The 21,163-nt window shown below is 36.3% G+C and overlaps 1 protein-coding gene across 2 annotated transcripts; it reads left to right on the top strand.

Annotated features, from left to right (window-relative positions):
• Positions 1-1,999: 1,999 nt before the first annotated feature.
• LOC123548387 (small nuclear ribonucleoprotein-associated protein B-like) lies at positions 2,000-19,361 on the top strand. 2 transcript variants are annotated; one of them, XM_053546495.1, is made up of 7 exons: positions 2,000-2,128; positions 7,031-7,124; positions 7,642-7,811; positions 8,397-8,562; positions 15,071-15,091; positions 15,939-16,028; positions 18,752-19,361. In XM_053546495.1, exons 1-7 carry the CDS (start codon positions 2,126-2,128, stop codon positions 18,763-18,765), a joined length of 558 nt encoding a protein of 185 aa, XP_053402470.1. In that variant the 5' UTR covers positions 2,000-2,125; the 3' UTR covers positions 18,766-19,361. The 2 variants fall into 2 exon arrangements, with proteins under 2 accessions (XP_053402470.1, XP_053402471.1); XM_053546496.1 differs by lacking the exon at positions 15,071-15,091.
• The last annotated feature ends 1,802 nt before the right edge of the window (positions 19,362-21,163 follow it).

Genomic DNA, 21,163 nt, shown 5'->3' with positions numbered 1-21,163 from the left:
TAAGCGCAATATTCCCTCCAAACAGCAAAATATTAGGGAATTTGCCTACAAAATAGAAAAAGTGGAAACTCCACAGGTCGCTCAACACAACAAAAATGAAAATGTTGCAGGCTCGGTTTGATTGAGCCTGTACATGGACGGTAGTGGAAATGCATGCTACCGTCCACGCCCTCTAGCCCCGGGTTGAGCAGAACTCGACATTTACACATGCTTAAAGTACAAAAAACAATTTAGAGACATCCGCAGATCTATGTGTTCATACGGCGGTGCACATTGAACCTTCAATGCTACACTAGTGTGTAATTCCATGAAAAGCGGCGTATGGTCCCCAGTTAAAATAATGGGTTTGCCCTAAACGAGAAAACAATGAGCAGAACTTAACAAACTGGAATTTAGAAAGGGGATCTGAGGTTATGGAGCCTGCATATCACAGGAACTGCCAAAAGACAAAATTAAAAAGCAGGCACCATATCCAAGGGGTGATTAAACAATACCCAAAGCTATGAAAGCGGTAGTATTGGAACCACCCAGGCCGAAATGTTCATGCTGAGAAACTAAAAGTACCAGTAAACACGACATAAAAGTCGTGCTGAACGATCTGAGAAGATCGAAATATAACCCTTGTTAGACCACAACTAGAGTACTGCAGTTCAGTGTGAAGTCCCCATACACAGCACAACATACATAAAATCGAGATGGTCCAACGCAGGGCCGCTCGATGGGTCACCAGTGACCACTCGAATTACAGCAGTGTCACACACATGTTAGAACAATTGGGGTGGCGTTCCCTTGCAAACAGGAGGAATGATGCCAGGCTACTGATGTTTTACAAGATTGTCCATGGACTGTTTGCAGTGCCAATGCCATCTTATATTTTACCTCCTACCCGGTTCACTAGATATATGCATTCCCTATCATTTCGGCAAATCCAAACACCCTGTAATTATTACAAGTTCTCCTTCTGTCCGGCTACCATCATACTCTGGAATTCTTTGCCGGCTGACATTGCTCAGGCACCTACCCTGGACAAGTTTAGGCAAGGGGTGACCAAGCTGGGCCAAGACTTCTGAGTGACCAGGCTGTTTTTAATCCTTTTACTGTACATTTCGCCTTTTTACTAACACTATCAGCTTTGTCTCAAATTCTCACAAATACATTATGTATAATACAGTATTACTTTATTTCTCCTGTACATTAATTCCTGCTTTTAAATTCTTCTGCACTGACGCGCACCTGCATAAAATACTCACAAGGGTGTCATGCAGTATTTATAGACAGATAGTGCTAAATTTTGAAAGAACTATTTGCTTTAGCAATGCTCTTTTTATCCATGTGAAACGGAGAGTAATTGACAGAGTTATTCCAATATTGTATCAAATGATCTTTAAATTCAATTTTAATGAATGATTTAAAGTGACACGTTATATTTATTTTTATTAACACAATATTTAGACAAACCAATTATTGACAAAATGTGTCCAAGGAGTAATCAATATTTCGTTATCATGCCGAGATGGATTAAAATTTAAGAAACAATATATAACATTTTTCATAGAAAAAAAATCATGTAATATATTATTATTCGTTATTCCTTCTTGGATATTTTTGTTAACGGTAATCTAACTGAAATATTTATATAATATCATCTTTAGCATTTAATACTTTAACATGTGTAAATGTTAAGTTCTGGCTCAACCCGGGTCTAGAGGGCGTGGACCGTAGCATACATTTCCACTACCGCCCATGAACAGGGTCAATCAAACCAAAGAAGTATTTATTTGTAAAGTTCTTTGATCAAACCGAGCCTGCAACATTTTCAGTTTTGTCGTGTTGAGCGATCTATAGAGTTTCCAATTTTTCTATTTTGCTCCTTTAACATAGTATGAAATATAAAAAGCTCTTTGCATAATGATATTTGACCTATACAGTTACTTTGCAATCCCAACGCCGTTCCAAATGAAGACCCGGGTATAGTACATCCTAGTACGTCCGTGTCGATACGAGATTTAACCCTCACTTGTTTACAGGTGGCGCTTTGCAAAACGAAAATACGACGAACCGCCACCAACATTTTGGTGGACTAATCTTTGAATCGACGGAATCTGCCGTCATTATATCTTGAAAGATGGTAAACATACTATATTTATGACCTATGTATATTCATTTATAATCCAGATAGTGTATTTTATGGGGTATTTATCAGACTTATGCATCTCGCACCTTCAAAATTGCCGGCTTCGGGTGTCCATTGTTTCAGATTTTTTTTGTCATTTCCAGCAGGAAATGACGGTTACACAAGCGGGATATGTGAATTCAGTTTAGAATATGTTTCAAACTTACTGCATATGACACGATGGAATGCTATTGTTATTTGGGAATGTTTCCATGATTTAACTTTTGTCGCGAAAATCGGTGTCAAAATTTATGGCAGGCAAACTAGACTCTAGAGAGTGTTTAATTTGAAAATAAGTATGATGCACTTGTGCTTAAAAATTACTCGGCGACTGCTTAGTTGAATACAGGCACAGGAGTCTGAAATTCTATCAGTACGACTCCAGAAGTCTAGAGAAAAAAAGTACCTCCTATAAATAAGGAAGTGTCTAGCTGTCCGGTATGTGACGCCTAGCCTGCATAATTTCTAGCCAGACGGCTAGCAAATCTTCAGAGGATTTTCTAGCCATCCGGTAAAAGATATTCTAATGAATAAGTTACGATACCTGTTATTTACTAAAGATATCGATACTTACAAAACGAAAGTGTGCCGAAATCAATAATAGCAAGATCGCCATGATGTCACTCATTAAAATTTGTTCATCTGGTGGCGGGCAAAACAATATTTTTATGGGATCAGATTTTTTAAATTTTAACAACTTAAAAGTTTTTCACTGGATTTTCAAAGTTAAAACAATTTTGAAATACTTACAATTTTCATATTTTAGTATTCAAATATTTTTTAAAATGAATAACTGTGTTAGATGACATTTAGTATCAATAGCGGCAGTGTAATGTTCAAAACTTTTAGAAAAACAGTAGTTTGATGTTCATAATTAATCCATTTTATTTTGAAATAATTGTCAAATGCTTGTTTTATAAGCTTTAGCTTTCCAATTCCATTCATCAAAAAGAATTAAAAGTTTAGGCCATTAGAAAAACATCACTTTTTACAAAATAACATGGACGTTTGGCGATCAGTGTTTCATCATTTCTAAAAATAGAATATCAACACGATCTCATTCGTTTTATCGACTGAAAAATCAGTAGTCTGTTCGAGATGACGAAAAATATTCTTTGGTATGTATTCTAGGGATTTTTCTAGACCTCTAAAAAAGGCAGGGTGCATTTTGCGTGTTGCGTACCTTTTTCTACGAAAATTGTAAGGTAGATTTCCATGGTTTTTGATGTAATGTCTACATTGAAAGGTACAACAGAAAGGTTTGAAATGAATCTGAATGTCAGGAAAAACATTAATACCTGTTTGTCTATATAACATGCTTGTCATTTATAAATACATGCAGTTTGTTTTATGTTTGCATACATTATTTTTGTTTGGAAAGTTTTCTTGATTGGAAATATACCCAGGGTTCAAATTTAAGCACGCATACTCGCTAAAAGCCAGTGGAAATTTAGAATAGCTAGTGGCTTGAAAAAGCACTCGCTAATTTTAGCGAGTCAATGAAATGCCAGGCAAATGTAATACTCCTAAAGAAAAACATGACAGTACAATAATAAAAGTTCCAAATATAGTTTCAGTTGAATCTTATCCGACCACAATCGTAAAAAAAGTTCAAATATGTGTATGACGTAATCGTTTCCAGTGTAAATCATTTCGGAATGCGCAGACAGATACGTTGGGCGGTAAATGACGTTTTTTAGGTATCGAGGACTCTAATTGGTTGTTTAAATTTAGTAACTATAATTAGCCTACTGGAATCCCAAAATTTAAAAAAAAATGTCTGTGAAAATTACCAACTTTTTGAAACGGTCGGCAGCTGACAATACCGACGAGGCCAGTGCGCCAAAAAAACATGAAGATCCGGAAGAAAGGCCAGTAACCGCCAGTGTAAAAACAGTAAAAAAATGGCAGAGAGAACTTAATGTCGACCTTGAAATTGTTCTCAGCGATCAAACGACTGTGACAAAGATGGCGTGTAAAACATGCAAGCTGTATGCCTACCGACAGTTCATCAAAGGTTATTATAGACTCTGACTAGTGTATCAAAACATCTAATATTTATTGATTTGGTTGCATTATGATAATAATTTAGTAACCCAGAATATTCCCCAGAAAAGAGTATTGAAATGATCCGGATGGTCGGCTCGCTAAATTTTGTAACTAAAAATAGATCGCTATTTTGGAATTCCAACTTTAGTATTTTAAATGTAAACAGAAAGAAATACTTTGCGTTGTTAAAATACCCGTGTTTGATTTTAGCTAGTATCTTTTCCTTTTAGCTAGTGAACAAAAAAGGCACTAGCTAATTTTAGCTAGTAGAAAATATTGTTAAATTTGACCCCTGATACCATAAAAATACTATTGAATAATTTAATAATTCTGGTGCAAATCTTGTCATTATTAATACATTCATTATATTACTGTTAAATAAACGTTCCGTTGATACTCGTGTATAAATGCACATATTTTTTTTAACTCGGGCAGTTCGTTTAGAAATACTTAATTAATGGCCAAAGGGGCAGTGCTAAAAGGGCAGAGGGGTGCTGAAGAAAGGCAAAAGGGCGGCGATTTCGGGCAGAAGGGCGGCGCTAAAAATGGGCAGGGCGCTGCGCACTGCTATTCCGCTCTAGAAAAATCCCTATATTCACTCAATATTTTGTTTACAAAGAAGTATTGCTATCTTAAGTAAATAACAGTTAAAACTATATAAAATAATTACTTATTCATTGAAATCAGTTACCGGACGGCTGATTTTCTGTCAACATTGATGACTGAATTTTCGGAAAATGTGAAAAAATTTAAGTGATCCTACCTGTCTAAAATTCTGTTAGTTTTATCCATGCATGTAATAAGTGAAACATTTCATTCAGTTCCTTCCAGATAAGTTGAGATAATGCAATTGATCACTTATCAGACAAGTGCACAAAATGGTGGCTTACAAAGAGACGTATAATATAGTTAACAGGCAGAAACAGTTGTTTTATGAACAGAGAAAGCAGGGTTCGACACTAATGGTGTCCCGGGGGCCCCGAGGATCCCAAATTTTGAGGAGGAACACCAACTTCTAAAAGCTGGGATTCCGGCTGGATACCTATTTTTTTTTTTTGTCAATGATATCCAAAAAGTAAAAGATAAATACCTGTTTGAAAAATATTTTAACCCTTTCCCACATCGATACATTTATCACCGTATCTATCGATTACCAAACAGAAACGTATTGACCCGTGTCTGTCGGTTACCCGATAGAAACGTATAATACCGATTAACGGCCATTTGAACAGAATCGTTTTATCCCATGTCTCATAATCAATCGCTTTATTTTCGTTCTTTTCCTAAAGAAACAAATTCCAGATGTTTACTAACTCAAAATAATGGGATTTCGTCATCATTATTTACGTGCAAGATCATGTGGTTACTATTTAAATATATCGAGTACTTTGCAAAGAAAGACAACGGGGTTTTTTCCTACATGTGCACGACGCTAAGTCATGGAAAATTACTGAGAAAACTGCTTGCAACTGGCCGGTTCGCGGGACTTTCCTCGTTCTAAAAATAACAACCATTTCACATCTAAGTATTTTTAAATGTGTTAGGTCATGAAGGTCACGCGTGATACATGCAGATTTCCCCTGAACAACAAGGCTTGGAATTTATGGCCTTACATAACGGGAAGTATTAATCAAAACAGAAGGCCCGCGGCTTCCAAATATTTTATGACACCCCAAGAGTTAATTGCAGCGGAAGTAACCCGTGATGTACCGACGTTTGATCATCAAAATATTACGTAATATTATCTAAAAATATTTTAATTTTTAGCACAATAATACTGTAGTCGGTTACGAGTCCCGATCTCAGCGATCTTTGCACTTTCAGAAATTTTACGATCCGTTATTTTTGTAGTGTTATTCAGTTTGATGGTTGTTTTTTTTTATATAAATACTTACCGATTCCGATTTGGAAGATAAGTCTATTAACTATAAATCAAACTTTCAAACATCAAAATGAAATTGTATATGAATTTCAATGTGAAAGTTATCCAAAACAGAATTTTATGCCTAAAAATATAATTCCCTTACTTTAACACTTTATATCTTCAAACCTCAAAGAGAAACTACAATAAATTTTGTATCATCGGAATTATATATGCCAGGTAATATTAAGATTTTATATTTTAAAATATATGAAGAGAAGTCAAGAATTTCAAGAATTTTTTTTTTTGATATTATAAATTTTAGTGGTTGTCACAATAGGCTTGACAATGATTATATCTATAAGATACAAGTGTCTCCAAAATCGAGACCTTGCCTTGACATTGGCAAACATGTAAATTGATATCAGTTTGGATACATTCTTCTGTAGTAGTTAAGGTGTCAGCCACTCAATACAGAGGTTGCGGGTTCGAATCCCACTGGGGTCACGACCGTAGCTTCTCATAAGACACCTGTTGTGATTATTTTTATATATCATATTATGAGGGATCCCAAAGCCCGAGGAGGACCCCCAGATTTAAAAAGTAGAGATTCCTTTGGGAACCTTGTTCAAATAAGTTAGTGTCTAACCCTGGAAAGACTGATGGTTGGAAATCAAGGGTAGAAATTTTGTAAACATTTACCAGTCAAACATGACACAGACTTGTTTAAACTGGTAAATGCGGCAACCTTAGCTTACAGCATCTTTAAAAAATTTGTATGGTGATCAAATGCCTTACTTTCAGTTCTAATTAGAGTTGAATTTTTATGCACAGAAGTGCCCAGTTACAAAATGATAATATCAGTAGGGGCTTTCATGCAGAACATGTTCTGTCAACAGTAAGATTGGCTAATTTTGATAAACAATATTTCCTTGTTACATTTTCAGGTTGTTGGAAAGAGTTCCAAGATGCTGCAGCACATCAACTACCGGATGCGCTGTACACTGCAGGACGGTAGAACATTTGTAGGAACTTTTAAAGGTAAAACCTTATTTAACTAAGATATAAAATTAGCTTTGCTGCCTTATTATCTTAGTGATATAATTTGTTGTTGTTAAAAAATGTTCCATTAAACTATTCTACCTTTGTGACCAGTGCAGACCAAGGTCAGCCTGCACCTCATGTAGTAAATATTCAGTCGACACCCCTTCAAATAAGAATGGTATTACCCAAATTGAATGATGGACCGGACCATTTTTGAAAATTCGCTGCGTAAAGATTAATTTACATGTAGAACAAAATCTGCTTCAGTTATATTCAGTTAACCCAGATTTAGTGTTGTCGAGAATTGCAATGCAATTACAGAAACAGAATGCTTTTCAAGCATTATCAGTTGAACATAAATTACTTACCGGTAGATGGAATGAACTTGCTCAAGTTTGAAGGAATGTGCTGCTTTAAAGTCATTTTGAAAATTGAAATACTAAGTGTAGATTGAGATAAATGGGAAAGAAGTGTGATATATTATCTTGACATGGATGATCTTGCTCTGTTACAGCTTTTGACAAGCATATGAACCTCATTCTTGGTGACTGTGATGAATTCAGGAAAGTTAAACCAAAGACAGCTAAGTCGGGGGAACGGGAAGAAAAGAGAAGTTTGGGCTTGGTCTTGTTAAGAGGGGAACATCTTGTCTCGATGACTGTTGAAGGTCCACCACCGTCTGAAGTAAGTGATGCTTTTCTCTTCTTGCATCTACTGTGGCTTGGAAGTGTTGAGTTGGTTGTAGGATTCTTTTATGTGACAGAAGGTCTGTGGTTGAACCATCTACCCAGGTTCACTACCAGAAAATGGGAAGTCGCCTTGTGACCTAACCAGGGGCAATGTGACTTTAAATCAGTAGAAACAAAAAATTTAACCTATGCAACCCAATACAGAAATTTAATGTCTTTATTCTAAAGTCTGTTTAGTAAATTAGCGCAACTTGGACCAGTTGTAATTAGAAGATAGAAAGGCTGCTTCGACCATTCTCTTAAAAAAATTAATTAGTATTATTACAGTTTAAGTCATCTAAATATCATACCATTTGTAAAAATTTGGTTGAAAGTTGTTTCAAGAAAAATTGCTGGCCTTGTCCAATTAAGAGGAAATACTAATGAAAAAGTGTTGTTTTGACAAATTTTGGCATCAGATTCTGCTTACACAAAAATTAAAAACTGAAGATAACAGAACTTGAAATAGTGCATCTTTTGAAAGTGATTTGCTAGATGATTTTACATGCCAGCATTCAGAAACATTGATGCTGTTTTGCAGGAAGGCATGTCAAGAGTTCCATTATCAGGGGCTGCACCTGGCTCAGGTGCAGGGCGTGCTGCAGGACGTGGTGTACAGAGTGGACCGGGAGGAGCTGCACCGGGTCTCCAAGGACCAGTAAGAGGAGTTGGTGGTCCTTCACAGCAAATGATGAATCCACAAGGAGGTACTGCAAAATATATAGGGCCATTGTTTTTAAGAGTCCTTCAAAGCTCATTGGTTAGTGCACAGGCTTCGAAACGGGAAGGTTTAAGATTCAAACCCCACCATAGGCTGGACACTCCATATAAAATACTAATAGTCTTTTAAGGATTGTCTGTAGTTTGAAATTTATGTCCCATATAGGTGCTTTACACATTGCACATTAAAGAACCAGGTGACTGAGGTGAAACTACTGTCTTGTATATATTGCACCTTTCAGCAGAAATCTAAAATGACTCTTTTTAGCTCACCTGTCACAAAGTGACAAGGTGAGCTTTTGTGATCGCGCGGTGTCCATCAGTGCGTCCATGTGTGCGTCCGTAAACTTTTGCTTGTGACCACTCTAGAGGTCACATTTTTCAAGGGATCTTTATGACAGTTGGTCAGAATGTTCATCTTGATGATATCTAGGTCAAGTTCGAAACTGGGTCACGTGCCTTCAAAAACTAGGTCAGTAGGTCTAAAAATAGAAAAACCTTGTGACCTCTCTAGAGGCCATATATTTCACAAGATCTTCATGAAAATTGGTCAGAACGTTCACCTTGATGATATCTAGGTCAAGTTCGAAACTGGGTCACGTGCCATTTAAAACTAGGTCAGTAGGTCAAATAATACAAAAACCTTGTGACCTCTCTAAAGGCCATATTTTTCATGGGATCTGTATGAAAGTTGGTCAGAATGTTCATCTTGATGATATCTAGGTCAAGTTTGAAACTGGGTCACTTGCGGTCAAAAAGTAGGTCAGTAGGTCTAAAAATAGAAAAACCTTGTGACCTCTCTAGAGGCCATATATTTCATGAGATCTTCATGAAAATTGGTCAGAATGTTCACCTTGATGATATCTAAATCAGGTTCGAAACTGGGTCACGTGCCGTTAGTGTTTCCTGCAGGCCTTTTTAACATGGCGCAGCGCCATGCCCCGTTTGAAGTGCCGCCAAGCTGCCCTTCAAACCGCCCGTTTGCGCCACGTGCCCTTTTATTCTATGAAGCTTGTATATTTATCTTGACAAGTGCCCTTTCAAAACCAGTCTGGAAAGCCAATGTCCGCGGGCCATGTTCCGTGTATTGTACCGCCAATTAGCGGCTGTGATCAACAGGTCGACACGTGGGTGCATCCACCGTGAATGACTCTGATTAAGAACTGACAGGATAATGCAATCAATTACTGTTTTATGATAGTTTAATTGGGAACAGCAGATGAAAATTTGTTTGTTTTTAGCACGTCGACGGTGAAGCAACATGTAGCCTTTTTACGGAAGATATGATTAAAACGGTCAATTAAACGATAATTATTTTAAAAGGTTGTAATCATTTAAAATGTAGACTGATTATCGCACATTTTCGATGCGCTAATTAGGCCTTTAAAAATAAAATATTGAAGGTTTGCCGATCGCCGACCAACCCATGAAAATTGACCAGACTCAAAATATTTTATATCAATTTTATCTATAAGATTTATTTTATTCCTTTACGGATATCATTTATAAAAATAATAAGATAAACGTTTAAGCTTTAGAACGATACCAAATTCATTAAAATCGACCGATGTCTTGATTTGTAATATTACGAAGGACATTCATGACGCGCCGATGCAGAAGTCGTCGCCATCTTGAAAATTTGAAAACGTACATCGGTATGAAAATAACCGATAACTTAGCGATTAAGTTATAAAAACTGATCGAAATTTAAATGAATAAACTAAAAATGCAAGGCCCTAGTTTTGTTTTCGTAAATAATTTGTCAAAATGATTTTATAAGGCCGAAATTTAAGATGAAAGTGCACAGCCGCATGCGTCAAGCAAGCCGAAATTTTGAGTTATTACTCGCAATGAACCATTGGTATTCACATTTATGTTTATATTACTGAATAATGTGTGATTAGACGAAAAAAAAAACAACAGATTCATAGTCAGTCACTGTATGTATCGCAAAAACATCCGAGCAACGGGGGAGTGATAAAAATAGTGGCAGACGACCTAATCTAGCAAATTTCACAGCATATACTTTTTACGTCGCATTCTACTTTCGTTTTGGCATGCCCAAAACACTAGCAAAATATAACTTTCCGACTCGACCTGTCATCTAAATCTTACTGGCAAGGAAGAACAATGGGTTTAATCAGCAGTATAGGTACAAAGTCATTGATTACATGTAGATTTGACGAACTGCCTATTTCTATTAACGTAAATCAGTGGTGAAATGATATGATTGACAAAATAAAGTTGTGCACTGATAGTTGTTCAATAAAACTTGTTGCTTATTAATTATCACCTGAAATCTGTCTCTGAAAATGCAAGCTAACACTTCATGAGGGTAACAGAATAAGAATATTTGAAAGTATGAATCATCAGTGTCATCTTTAAACAAAAGAAAAATAGTGGCAGACGAACTAATCTAGCAAATTTCACAGCATATACTTTTTACGTCGCATTCTACTTTCGTTTTGGCTTGCCCAAAACACTAGCAAAATAGTAATAGCAAACTAAGGAGCTGTATTAATATAAGCCTCTACAGGCTTGTTTACATATCCTTAGACTAGAAAGCTATGTTCATGTTATTATTTATTGATATATAAAACTGTTTGACTTTGCGTATAATTTATAATGAAAATAAATATTGTTTAAACTAAACAAAAGAAAGGAAAGCACTTTCACAACATGCCATGGTAGGCATTATAAAGAATACTACAAAATATCTATCCCATATCTGAGATATGAAAGATTCTCAAATTCAGTGAGAAAATAGAGAAAATAGTATGTAAAATGACGCCGACAAGCGTTCTTGGACGAATGCCCTTTCAATGCCAAACCGCGTGTTAAAAGTGCCCCTTTTCAAGGGAAGCACCATGCCCCTTTAAGAGTCTGCAGGAAACACTAGCCGTCAAAAACTAGGTCAGTAGGTCAAATAATAGAAAAACCTTGTGACCTCTCTAGAGGCCATATTTTTTATGGGATCTGTATGAAAGTTGGTCTGAATGTTCATCTTGATGATATCTAGGTCAAGTTCGAAAGTGGGTCATGTGCCATCAAAAACTAGGTCAGTAGGTCAAATAATAGAAAAACCTTGTGACCTCTCTAAAGGCCATATTTTTCATGGGATCTGTATGAAAATTGGTCTGAATGTTCATCTTGATGATATCAAGGTCAAGTTCGAAACAGGGTCATGTGCTTCAAAAACTAGGTCAGTAGGTCTAAAAATAGAAAAACCTTGTGACCTCTCTAGAGGCCATACATGTGAATGGATCTCCATAAAAATTGGTCAGAATGTTCACCTTGATAATATCTAGGCCAAATTTGAAACTGGGTCACGTGCCTTCAAAAACTAGGTCAGTAGGTCAAATGATAAAAAAAACTTGTGACCTCTCTAGAGGCCATACTTTTCATGGGATCTGTATGAAAGTTGGTCTGAATGTTCATCTTGATGATATCTGGGTCAGGTTTGAAACTGGGTCAACTGCATTCAAAAACTAGGTCAGTAGGTCTAAAATTATTAAAATCTTTTGACTTCTCTAGAGGCCATATTTTTCAATGGATCTTCATGAAAATTGATCTGAATGTTCACCTTGATGATATCTAGGTCAAGTTCGAAACTGGGTTACGTGCGGTCAAAAACTAGGCCAGTAGGTATAAAAATAGAAAAACCTTGTGACCTCTCTAGAGGCCATATTTGAGATCTTCATGAAAATTAGTGAGAATGTTCACCTTGATGATATCTAGATAAAATTCAAAACAGGGTCACGTACCTTCGAAAACTAGGTCAAATAATAGAAAAACCTTACGACCTCTCTAGAGACCATATTTTTCAATGGATCTTCATGAAAATTGGTCAGAATTTTTATCTTGATAATATCTAGGTCAAGTTCAAAACTGGGTCACATGAGCTCAAAAACTAGGTCACTATGTCAAATAATAGAAAAAACGACGTCATACTCAAAACTGGGTCATGTTGGAAGAGGTGAGCGATTCAGGACCATCATGGTCCTCTTGTTTCATAGAGTTGTCTGTATTGGTAACTATGGATGGAAGTGAATACAGAGAAATGGCAGGGCTTTTTCAACCTGTCTCACGGGGCCGATATTCGGCCCCATTCCCAATGCCAAATATGCTCCATTTTTCCCAATCTGGAGCAAAATATTCCCAATCAAAAGAAAGATTTCCCAATTGAAATCAATTATCTTTTGTTATTCAAAGCTAATTCTTGCTTAGTAAGTTTTGTTTCCCAAGAAAATCAAACAAAATGTTGGAAAAACCAACTCGTTTCTATTTTTAGTAACATGACGTCTGCAGCCTCGGCAAAAATTAAATACAAGATTTTGCTAAATAAATGTATGATTTGCACGCAAAAAACTCTCAGAATGCAAGAAAAGATCAATATTAATTGAATAAAGTACCCAAAACATGCTGACAGATAGTTCTTATACCATTAAAATCAATTGTCGTGAACACATTTTCGCGACCCAGTTTTCCACTCGAACAAACACCCTATTTGCCACTCTACTTTTTGGAGAATTCAATTACGACTGTGGTGAAAACAAACTGTAAATAAAAGCTTTAAAGATGACAAATGAAGAGTTACTGTATTTTTTTTTTTTTTGGCAATATTGGAAAAACAGTCCTAAAAAAATCAGTTCTCAAATAACATAATTATATGTTATAATCATTTGATTTTTGTCGATACATTTTCCCAATTTTGACAATTTACCGCGTTAGCAGGGCTTAAGCTAGGCTTAGATTTTAGGGAGAAGTCACTTCTCCCTCAGGTAAGATTAGGGAGAAGTGGAGAGATTTTAGGGAGAAGTGGCGAGATTTTAGGGAAAACGTTGAAAGATTTTAGCACCATGACATGCAAGCTGAAAAAGGAACTAAATATGCTTAATATAACGTTACTATTTTTATTATTTCCTGTCTTTGTTTACAAAGTATATTAATTTAAAGTAAATAACAAATTCACTGAAATTTTCAGTGATTCTGTTTTCTTATCATTTTTAACCTTGTGAATCTAATGTGATTAAACTGCAAATTCAAGTTTTTTTTTCACTCTTGCAATGATTGTCCAAACCAAGAAAACCCTTTAAATATGAATACAATTAAAAAAAGTTAATTCCATATCAGCAAAAAAAGAAAATCAATCAAGCTCCCAGTACTAATGCACTCAAAGTCAGTCACTTTAAATAACAAGTATGTGAATTAAATACATGTCAGTAGCAGTGACATCACTATGACATCACACGGAATACACATCTTCTTTGATCTGCTGGTGTCTCTTTGATATGCCGGTGTCGGCACACATTAAAAGAAACAGTTGTCAAACAGGTTTAACCCAGTTTCTGATGGCAGATGTCAAAAATCTGCGTAAATTTCAGCTACGTTATTTTAGTCACAGAAAGTGTCAGTGATAATATTATGTTTCTAAAGTTTGGGTTTTGAAAAATACCAGTAAAATTAAGTGGATTTAAGGAAATTACTGGAGCCAAACACGGTAAGATACTTTCTAATGGTCAAAAAAGAATGTGTAAGCTTATGTAATATAAATCCCTACTGCTTTGTTTATCAGCAGTCAGGTTTACAAAACAAGTGTCATTTCGCACTTCTCCGTAATCTGAAGTAGGCGGAGCTTAAATTATGCCATCGTGTATTCCAGTCAAGTGTCAACAGGCCGATAGCGGATAACTGGAGGAGTGGGGATAAAAAAATCGGGCGACTTGAATTTCGCTTTGATGTTAGATTAGAGCGAAGTGGGGAGCTACAAAGCGACTATTTCGCTCAAGTCGCTCCCTAGCTCAAGCCCTGGTTAGAAATTCCCAATTTGACCAGGGGCCTTTTTCCCAAAAACCCCTGAAAAATCCCTGAATGGATAAAAATGGTTTTTGGAGTAGGTCGTGATGATTTAATGTAGCTCTTTACACTGCGGAAAATAGTTTCATATACGGGAGTGTACGCATTCCGTATACTCTTAATATACGGGCGTATACGGAAACATTTTTCCCGTATATGGAACATTCCATATACGGGAATCCCGTATTCTTTCATTGGACATTCATGTTTTTCTCACATGGATCCGTTCATTCATACTTAGCATAAATACGTTTCAACAGTTTATGTCAGTATTCAAAGTTAGGGATTGTCAAGGTCCAAAAGTATGTTTAAGGCGTAGGTTTTGATCATACTTTCAGGAAAGATACCTTTTATATGATATTCGTATATTAGACATATACGGGACCGTATACTCCCGTATATGCACATATTTTTCGCAGTGTTAGTCTTGTATATACCTTTAACCATTATCTAGTCCTGAAGTGTTTCGGGTTGCAGAGGACCTTTCAGTTGATTAGAAAAAAATAATGTCAGTGTCTCTTCAGAAAAAGGAATCACTTTCTAGTACTAGTGTATAGATCATTGAACATACACTGCTGAAGTAAAATGAAATATTTAAAAACTCCAGTTAACTTTTGTCACGTTTTTGTCCTTTATTAGGAATGAATTACAGAACAGCAGGTGAATCTAGTTTTACACAGCTGAGCAAATACAATCAGGCAATAAATGAACAGTTCTTCAAATCTATAGTCAGCATTTTAGACTTGAATATACTGCCAGAAAGACCTAGTTGAAACTAATTTCACAAAGATACAGATCAGGCCTTTTTTCAGTCATTTTGGGAATGCCACCAACACCGGTAGAATTAGGAAAACGCTCCTGGATGTTACTGGGAAAAATTGAGTTAGCATAATCTATATAAAGGTGTTTTTTGTGTGTAAAATATGGGGCTGCATTTTGGTAATTGTTAAACAGTATATATTATAAGTGTTGTTTACAGAACCAAAATAAACAGATTAAGTAGCAAAACTATTGTAAAGCAGCAAGAACCCTGAAAGTTAACAATCATTGGGAATTTTAAGTTCAGCATTGGGGGAAAACATACTTTTGCCTTGGGACTGCCTCCTTTTACCGGAGGCAAATTTATACTTTATAGGGGGAAAAAAGCCCTGCAGATTAGAATGAAGTCTGATTGTGTTTGTTTGTTTGTTTTACGTTTCTTTGTTTTCATATTTTGAAAATATTTCTGCGTCTTTGCTTTTGGAAATCATGTTGTAAATTTTTTTCTGTTTCTCTGTTCATGTTTCTTTTCTGTTGTATTATTAACAATGTTTCTTGAAAACTCTTGAGGAGCAAAGCCATATCTATTAAAGACAGTATTTCATATTTGTAGTTAATTTACCTTTCCACAGTTAAGATGGTACACAGAGCGAAAATGCATTTTTTATTTCTTAACAAAAGTTCATCATTGATGTTTGTTGAAACTTTTAGGGGAAAAGAATATATTGATAAGTTGTTAATATTACAGGTATGATGCGAGGTGGCATGATGGGTGGCCGAGGTGGAGGACCACCACCAGGTATGAGAGGACCACCCCCAGGCATGATGAGAGGACAAGGTATAACCTGCAACACTCATGATATAGACACTTGTCGGACAGTCGCCTAAAAATGCATTAAAGTTAAAACATAATTCTTAGAACTTGTTTGGTCATTCCATCTTAATACTACAGATATAGATAGACTAGGTTTCATTTCTGGCCACGCTCAAATTCATAATATTTCATTTGTGAATATTGATTTGCATCATGGCCTAAACACACTTCTTTCGCCAAATTTGAACACTGCTGGTAAGGCTTCTAACAATGAAACCACTAAAGAAAGCCTGCACGAAAATAACCTAGTCTGCGATAAGGGGCTGAGGTGTATGTTGTCAAATTCTGTTCGTACATTATTGGTTCGAACTAACAAGCTCCAGCAAAAAAATGAGATTATAAGCAAAATGCAGTATGCTTCCATTGCTATTCTTCTGTAGGCCACCATGGCTTTAATTAAGGTCATTAGCTGTAAAAATGACTATGGGTTTGAGCCCTGCTAAATTTTTCTTGCTATGTGGTCATACATCTTGCTTGTTGATGGTCGTCTTGTGACTTAATATGCTGGTGTGACTTAAAATCTATTAGAAACAAACCCAGTAAAGTAGACTACCTTCAGTAATTTTGGGTTAAATGCTGCTTTTGCTTGTTATGTCGATTTTTTAGCTCACCTGTCACATAGTGACAAGGTGAGCTTTTGTGATCACGCAGTGTCCGTCGTCCGTGCGTGCGTGCGTCCGTAAAGTTTTGCTTGTGGCCACACTAGAGGTCACATTTTTTGTGGGATCTTTATGAAAGTTGGTCAGAATGTTCATCTTGATGATATCTAGGTCAAGTTTGAAACTGGGTCACATGCGATCAAAAACTAGGTCAGTAGGTCTAAAAATAGAAAAACCTTGTGACCTCCCTAGAGGCCATATATTTCATGAGATCTTAATGAAAATTGGTCAGAATGTTCACCTTGATAATATCTAGGTCAAGTTCGAAAGTGGGTCATGTGCCGTCAAAAACTAGGTCAGTAGGTCAAATAATAGAAAAACCTTGAGACCTCTCTAGAGGCCATATTTTTCATGGGATCTGTATGAAAGTTGGTCTGAATGTTCATCTTAATCATATCTAGGTCAAGTTCGAAAGTGGGTCACAAGCCATCTAAAACTAGGTCAGTAGGTCAAATAATAGAAAAACCTTGTGACCTCTCTAAAGGCCATATTTTTCATGGGCTCTGTATGAAAGTTGGTCTGAATGTTCATCTTGATGATATCTAGTTCAGGTTGGAAACAGGGTCATGTGTGGTCAAAAACTAGGTCAGTAGGTCTAAAAATAGAAAAACCTTGTGACCTCTCTAGAGGCCATACTTGTGAATGGATCTCCATAAAAATGGGTCAGAATGTTCATATTGATGATATCTAGGTCAGATTCGAAAGTGGGTCACGTGCCTTCTAAAAGTAGGTCAGTAGGTCAAATAATGAAAAAACGTGACTTCTCTAGAGGCCATATTTTTCATGGGATCTGTATGAAAGTTGGTCTGAATGTTTATCTTGATGATATATAGGTCAAGTTTGAAACTGGGTCAACTGCGATCAAAAACTAGGTCAGTAGGTCTTGAAATATAACAACCTTGTGACCTCTCTAGAGGCCATACCCTCAAATGGATCTACATGAAAATTGGTCAGAATGTTCACCTTGATGATATCTAGATCAAGTTTGAAACTAGGTCACGTGCCATAAAAAACTAGGTCAGTAGGCCAAAAAATAAAAAAACCTTGTGACCTCTCTAGAGGCCATACTTTTCATGGGATCTGTATAAAAGTTGGTCTGAATGTTCATCTTGATGATATCTAGGTCGAGTTTGAAACTGGGTCAACTGCGGTCAAAAACTAGGTCAGTAGGTCTAAAATTATTAGAATATTTTGACCTCTCTAGAGGCCATATTTTACAATGGATCTTCATGAAAATTTATCTGAATGTTCACCTTGATGATATCTAGGTCAGTACTGAAACTGAGTCACATGCGGTCAAAAACTAGGCCAGTAGGTATAAAAATAGAGAAACCTTGTGACCTCTCTAGAGGCCATATTTTTCATGAGATCTTCATGAAAATTAGTGAGAATGTTCACCTTGATGATATCTAGTTAAAGTTCAAAACAGGGTCACGTACCTTCGAAAACTAGGTCAATAGGTCAGATAATAGAAAAACCTTGTGACCTCTGTAGAGACCATATTTTTCAATGGATCTTCATGAAAATTGGTCAGAATTTTTATCTTGATAATATCTAGGTCAAGTTCAAAACTGGGTCACATGAGCTCAAAAACTAGGTCACTATGTTAGATAATAGAAAAAACGACGTCATACTCAAAACTGGGTCATGTTGGAAGAGGTGAGCGATTCAGGACCATCATGGTCCTCTTGTTTTATTGAAGGGAGACACATGTGTAGTATTAGGCCTTTGTATGCTATATGAATGTTAAAGAAATGCTGTGATTTTACATCAGAATTTCTGAGGACATTGTGCTATTAATGCTAGTCTGACAAGATTTGAATTGCAATTGTCATACCACATAATATTTGTAGAAATGAGAAAATCACATTTACTCAAAAGTAATGCTGGATTTTTGTGATATGTCCAAAGATTGAGCGGTCAACTTGACAAGTCATTACTTTTATCAGCAAATTGAGATAGGTTCTGTGTACAGATAAGTTATATTGCTGTTGTACATATCACATTATATGCACATGTTTATTTCAGGACCAAGATTTTGAGCTGACTATGGATAGGTGTTGTTCCAGTGTTCCATGTAAAAAGTGACTATTGTGCTGAAAAGGCAGCTCTACAGGGAATTCATTCCTGGACCTTAACAAAGATATGCTTACAATATTTGATGCAGCAGGACTTAATTGCTGCTAATTGGGAGGGTATGATGGGGAAATAGCTGCATAATTGGATGGCTTTAGATCAAAATTTTGCATCTGTGCTGTTAATTACACACATTCTTCTTTGTCACAAAAAGTTCTCTTGAAGTGATTTTCAGTGTAAACATCCTTCTTGAATACGGTGTAAACATTTTAAGTTAAAGAATATTTTTAGGAAGTTTAAGATATTTATTTAAGCATAATGGCACTTGTAATTTGATTTGTAAATCCATTGGGGCACATAATTGTGGGATGATGAAATTTTGTACCTTGTTGGAAAATTAAGGCATTGAAGTAACACTGCTTTACCCGTAAAACAGTACTAGAGTACTGTTGGTTAAAAGGTAGTGTAGGGAATCATTTTAACATTATTTCATTTCATTTTATTTGTCGTTTAAAACATTTGTGTGTCGTAAAATCATGTCATTAAAAGTTGATTTTATACATTTTGAAATTTCTTGTTTTGTTTACCTGGACACATTGATCAAAGTGTATCTCCTTTCAGTATGTATCTGTAAAAAGTACAGATTGTATCACAATGCAAATATGACTTGACAGAAACTAAACCAGTATTGCACTACATTGAATGGAAGACATTCCTGTATTTTGCCTGCATCTAAACTGAAAATATTTGACCTGGAAAACAAAAGCTTTTAATAATAATTGTTACAAGTTGTCAGTTATTGAGATAAAAGGGGCTTTTAAATTGTCAAGTGGGCTAAACCAGTATTTTTTTAGCTCACCTTCGTGCTCAAAGATGAGCTTTTGTGATCGCCCTGTGTTCGTCGTCCGTCGTCAACAATTTGACTGTTAACACTCTAGAGGTCACATTTTAGAGGCTCAATCTGAATGAAACTAGGTCGGAATGTTAGCCTGAATAAAATCTTGGACGAGTTCGATATTGGGTCATCTGGGGGTCAAAAACTAGGTCACTAGGTCATATCAAAGGAAAAGCTTGTTAAGACCTACAGGTCAGAATTTTGGCCCGATCTTAATAAAACTTGGTCAGAATGTTACCCTCAATAAAATCTTGGACAAAGTTCGATATTGGGTCATCTGGGGTCAGAAACTAGGTCACCAGGTCATATCAATGGAAAAGCTTGTTAACACTGTAGAGGCTGCATTTATGACTGTATATTCATGAAACTTGGTCAGAATGTTAATATTGATGATCTTAAGGTCCAGTTCGAGCCCGCCCGCTTAGCTCAATAGGTAAGAGCGTTGGTCTACGGATCGTGGGGTCGTGAGTTCGATCCTCAGGCGGGGCGTATGTTCTCTGTGACTTTTTGATAAACGACATTGTGTCTGAAATCATTAGTCCTCCACCTCTGGTTCATGTGGGGAAGTTGGCAGTTACTTGCGGAGAACAGGTTTGTACTGGTACAGAATCCAGGAACACTGGTTAGGTTAACTGCCCGCTGTTACATGACTGAAATACTGTTGAAAAACGGCATTAAACCCAAAACAAACAAATAAGGTCCAGTTTGAATCTGGGTCATGCAGGATTAAAAACTAGGTCACCCGTCAAAGGAAAAGCTAGTTTACACTGTAGAGGCCACATTTATGACCATATCTTAATGAAACTTGGTCAAAATGTTAATCTTGATGATTTGTAGCTCCAGTTCAAATCTGGGTTAGGTGGGGTTAAAAACTAGGTCACCAGGTCAAATCAAAGGAAAAGCTTGTTAACACTCTAGAGGCCACATTTATGACTTTTTCTTCATGAAACTTAAAATGTTAAACTTGATGATCTTTAGGACAAGTTCGAATCTGGGTCAAAAACTAGGTGACTGGTCATTGTCCATCGTGCGTCAACATTTGCCTTGTGAACACTAGAGGCCACATTTTTGACCCAATCTTTTTGTAACATGGTCAGAATGTTATTGATGCTCTCTAGGTCAAGTTAGAAACTGGGTCATGTGTGGTCAAAAAATAGATCAGTAAATCAGATCAAAGCAATAGCTTGTGAACACTCTAGAGGCCACATTTGTGACCCAATCTTTATGAAACTTAATCAGAATGTTAGTATTGATGATCTCTAGATCAAGTTTGAATCTGGGTCAAAAACTAGGTCAGTAGGTCAGATCAATAGAAAAGCTTGTGAACACTAGACCACATTTGTCACCCAATCTTTATGAAACTTGGTCAGAATGTTAGTCTTGATGATATTTGGGTCATGTTGGATTAAAAACTAGGTCACCTGGTCAAATCAAAGGCAAAGCTTGTGAACACTAGAGGCCACAGTTGT

The sequence above is a fragment of the Mercenaria mercenaria genome, chromosome 6, assembly GCF_021730395.1.
Source record: "Mercenaria mercenaria strain notata chromosome 6, MADL_Memer_1, whole genome shotgun sequence".
Classification (NCBI taxonomy): Eukaryota; Metazoa; Mollusca; class Bivalvia; order Venerida; family Veneridae; genus Mercenaria; species Mercenaria mercenaria.
The sequence above is the reverse complement of the archived record's forward strand: the minus strand, read 5'-3'. Positions and strand labels throughout refer to the sequence as shown.

Excerpts from the sequence above, each read along its gene's own strand:
- LOC123548387 (XM_053546495.1), top strand. Across the intron at positions 7,812-8,396 it reads AAGGTCCACCACCGTCTGAA|GAAGGCATGTCAAGAGTTCC; the intron begins GTAAGTGATGCT and ends GCTGTTTTGCAG. Across the intron at positions 8,563-15,070 it reads AATGATGAATCCACAAGGAG|GAATGAATTACAGAACAGCA; the intron begins GTACTGCAAAAT and ends GTCCTTTATTAG.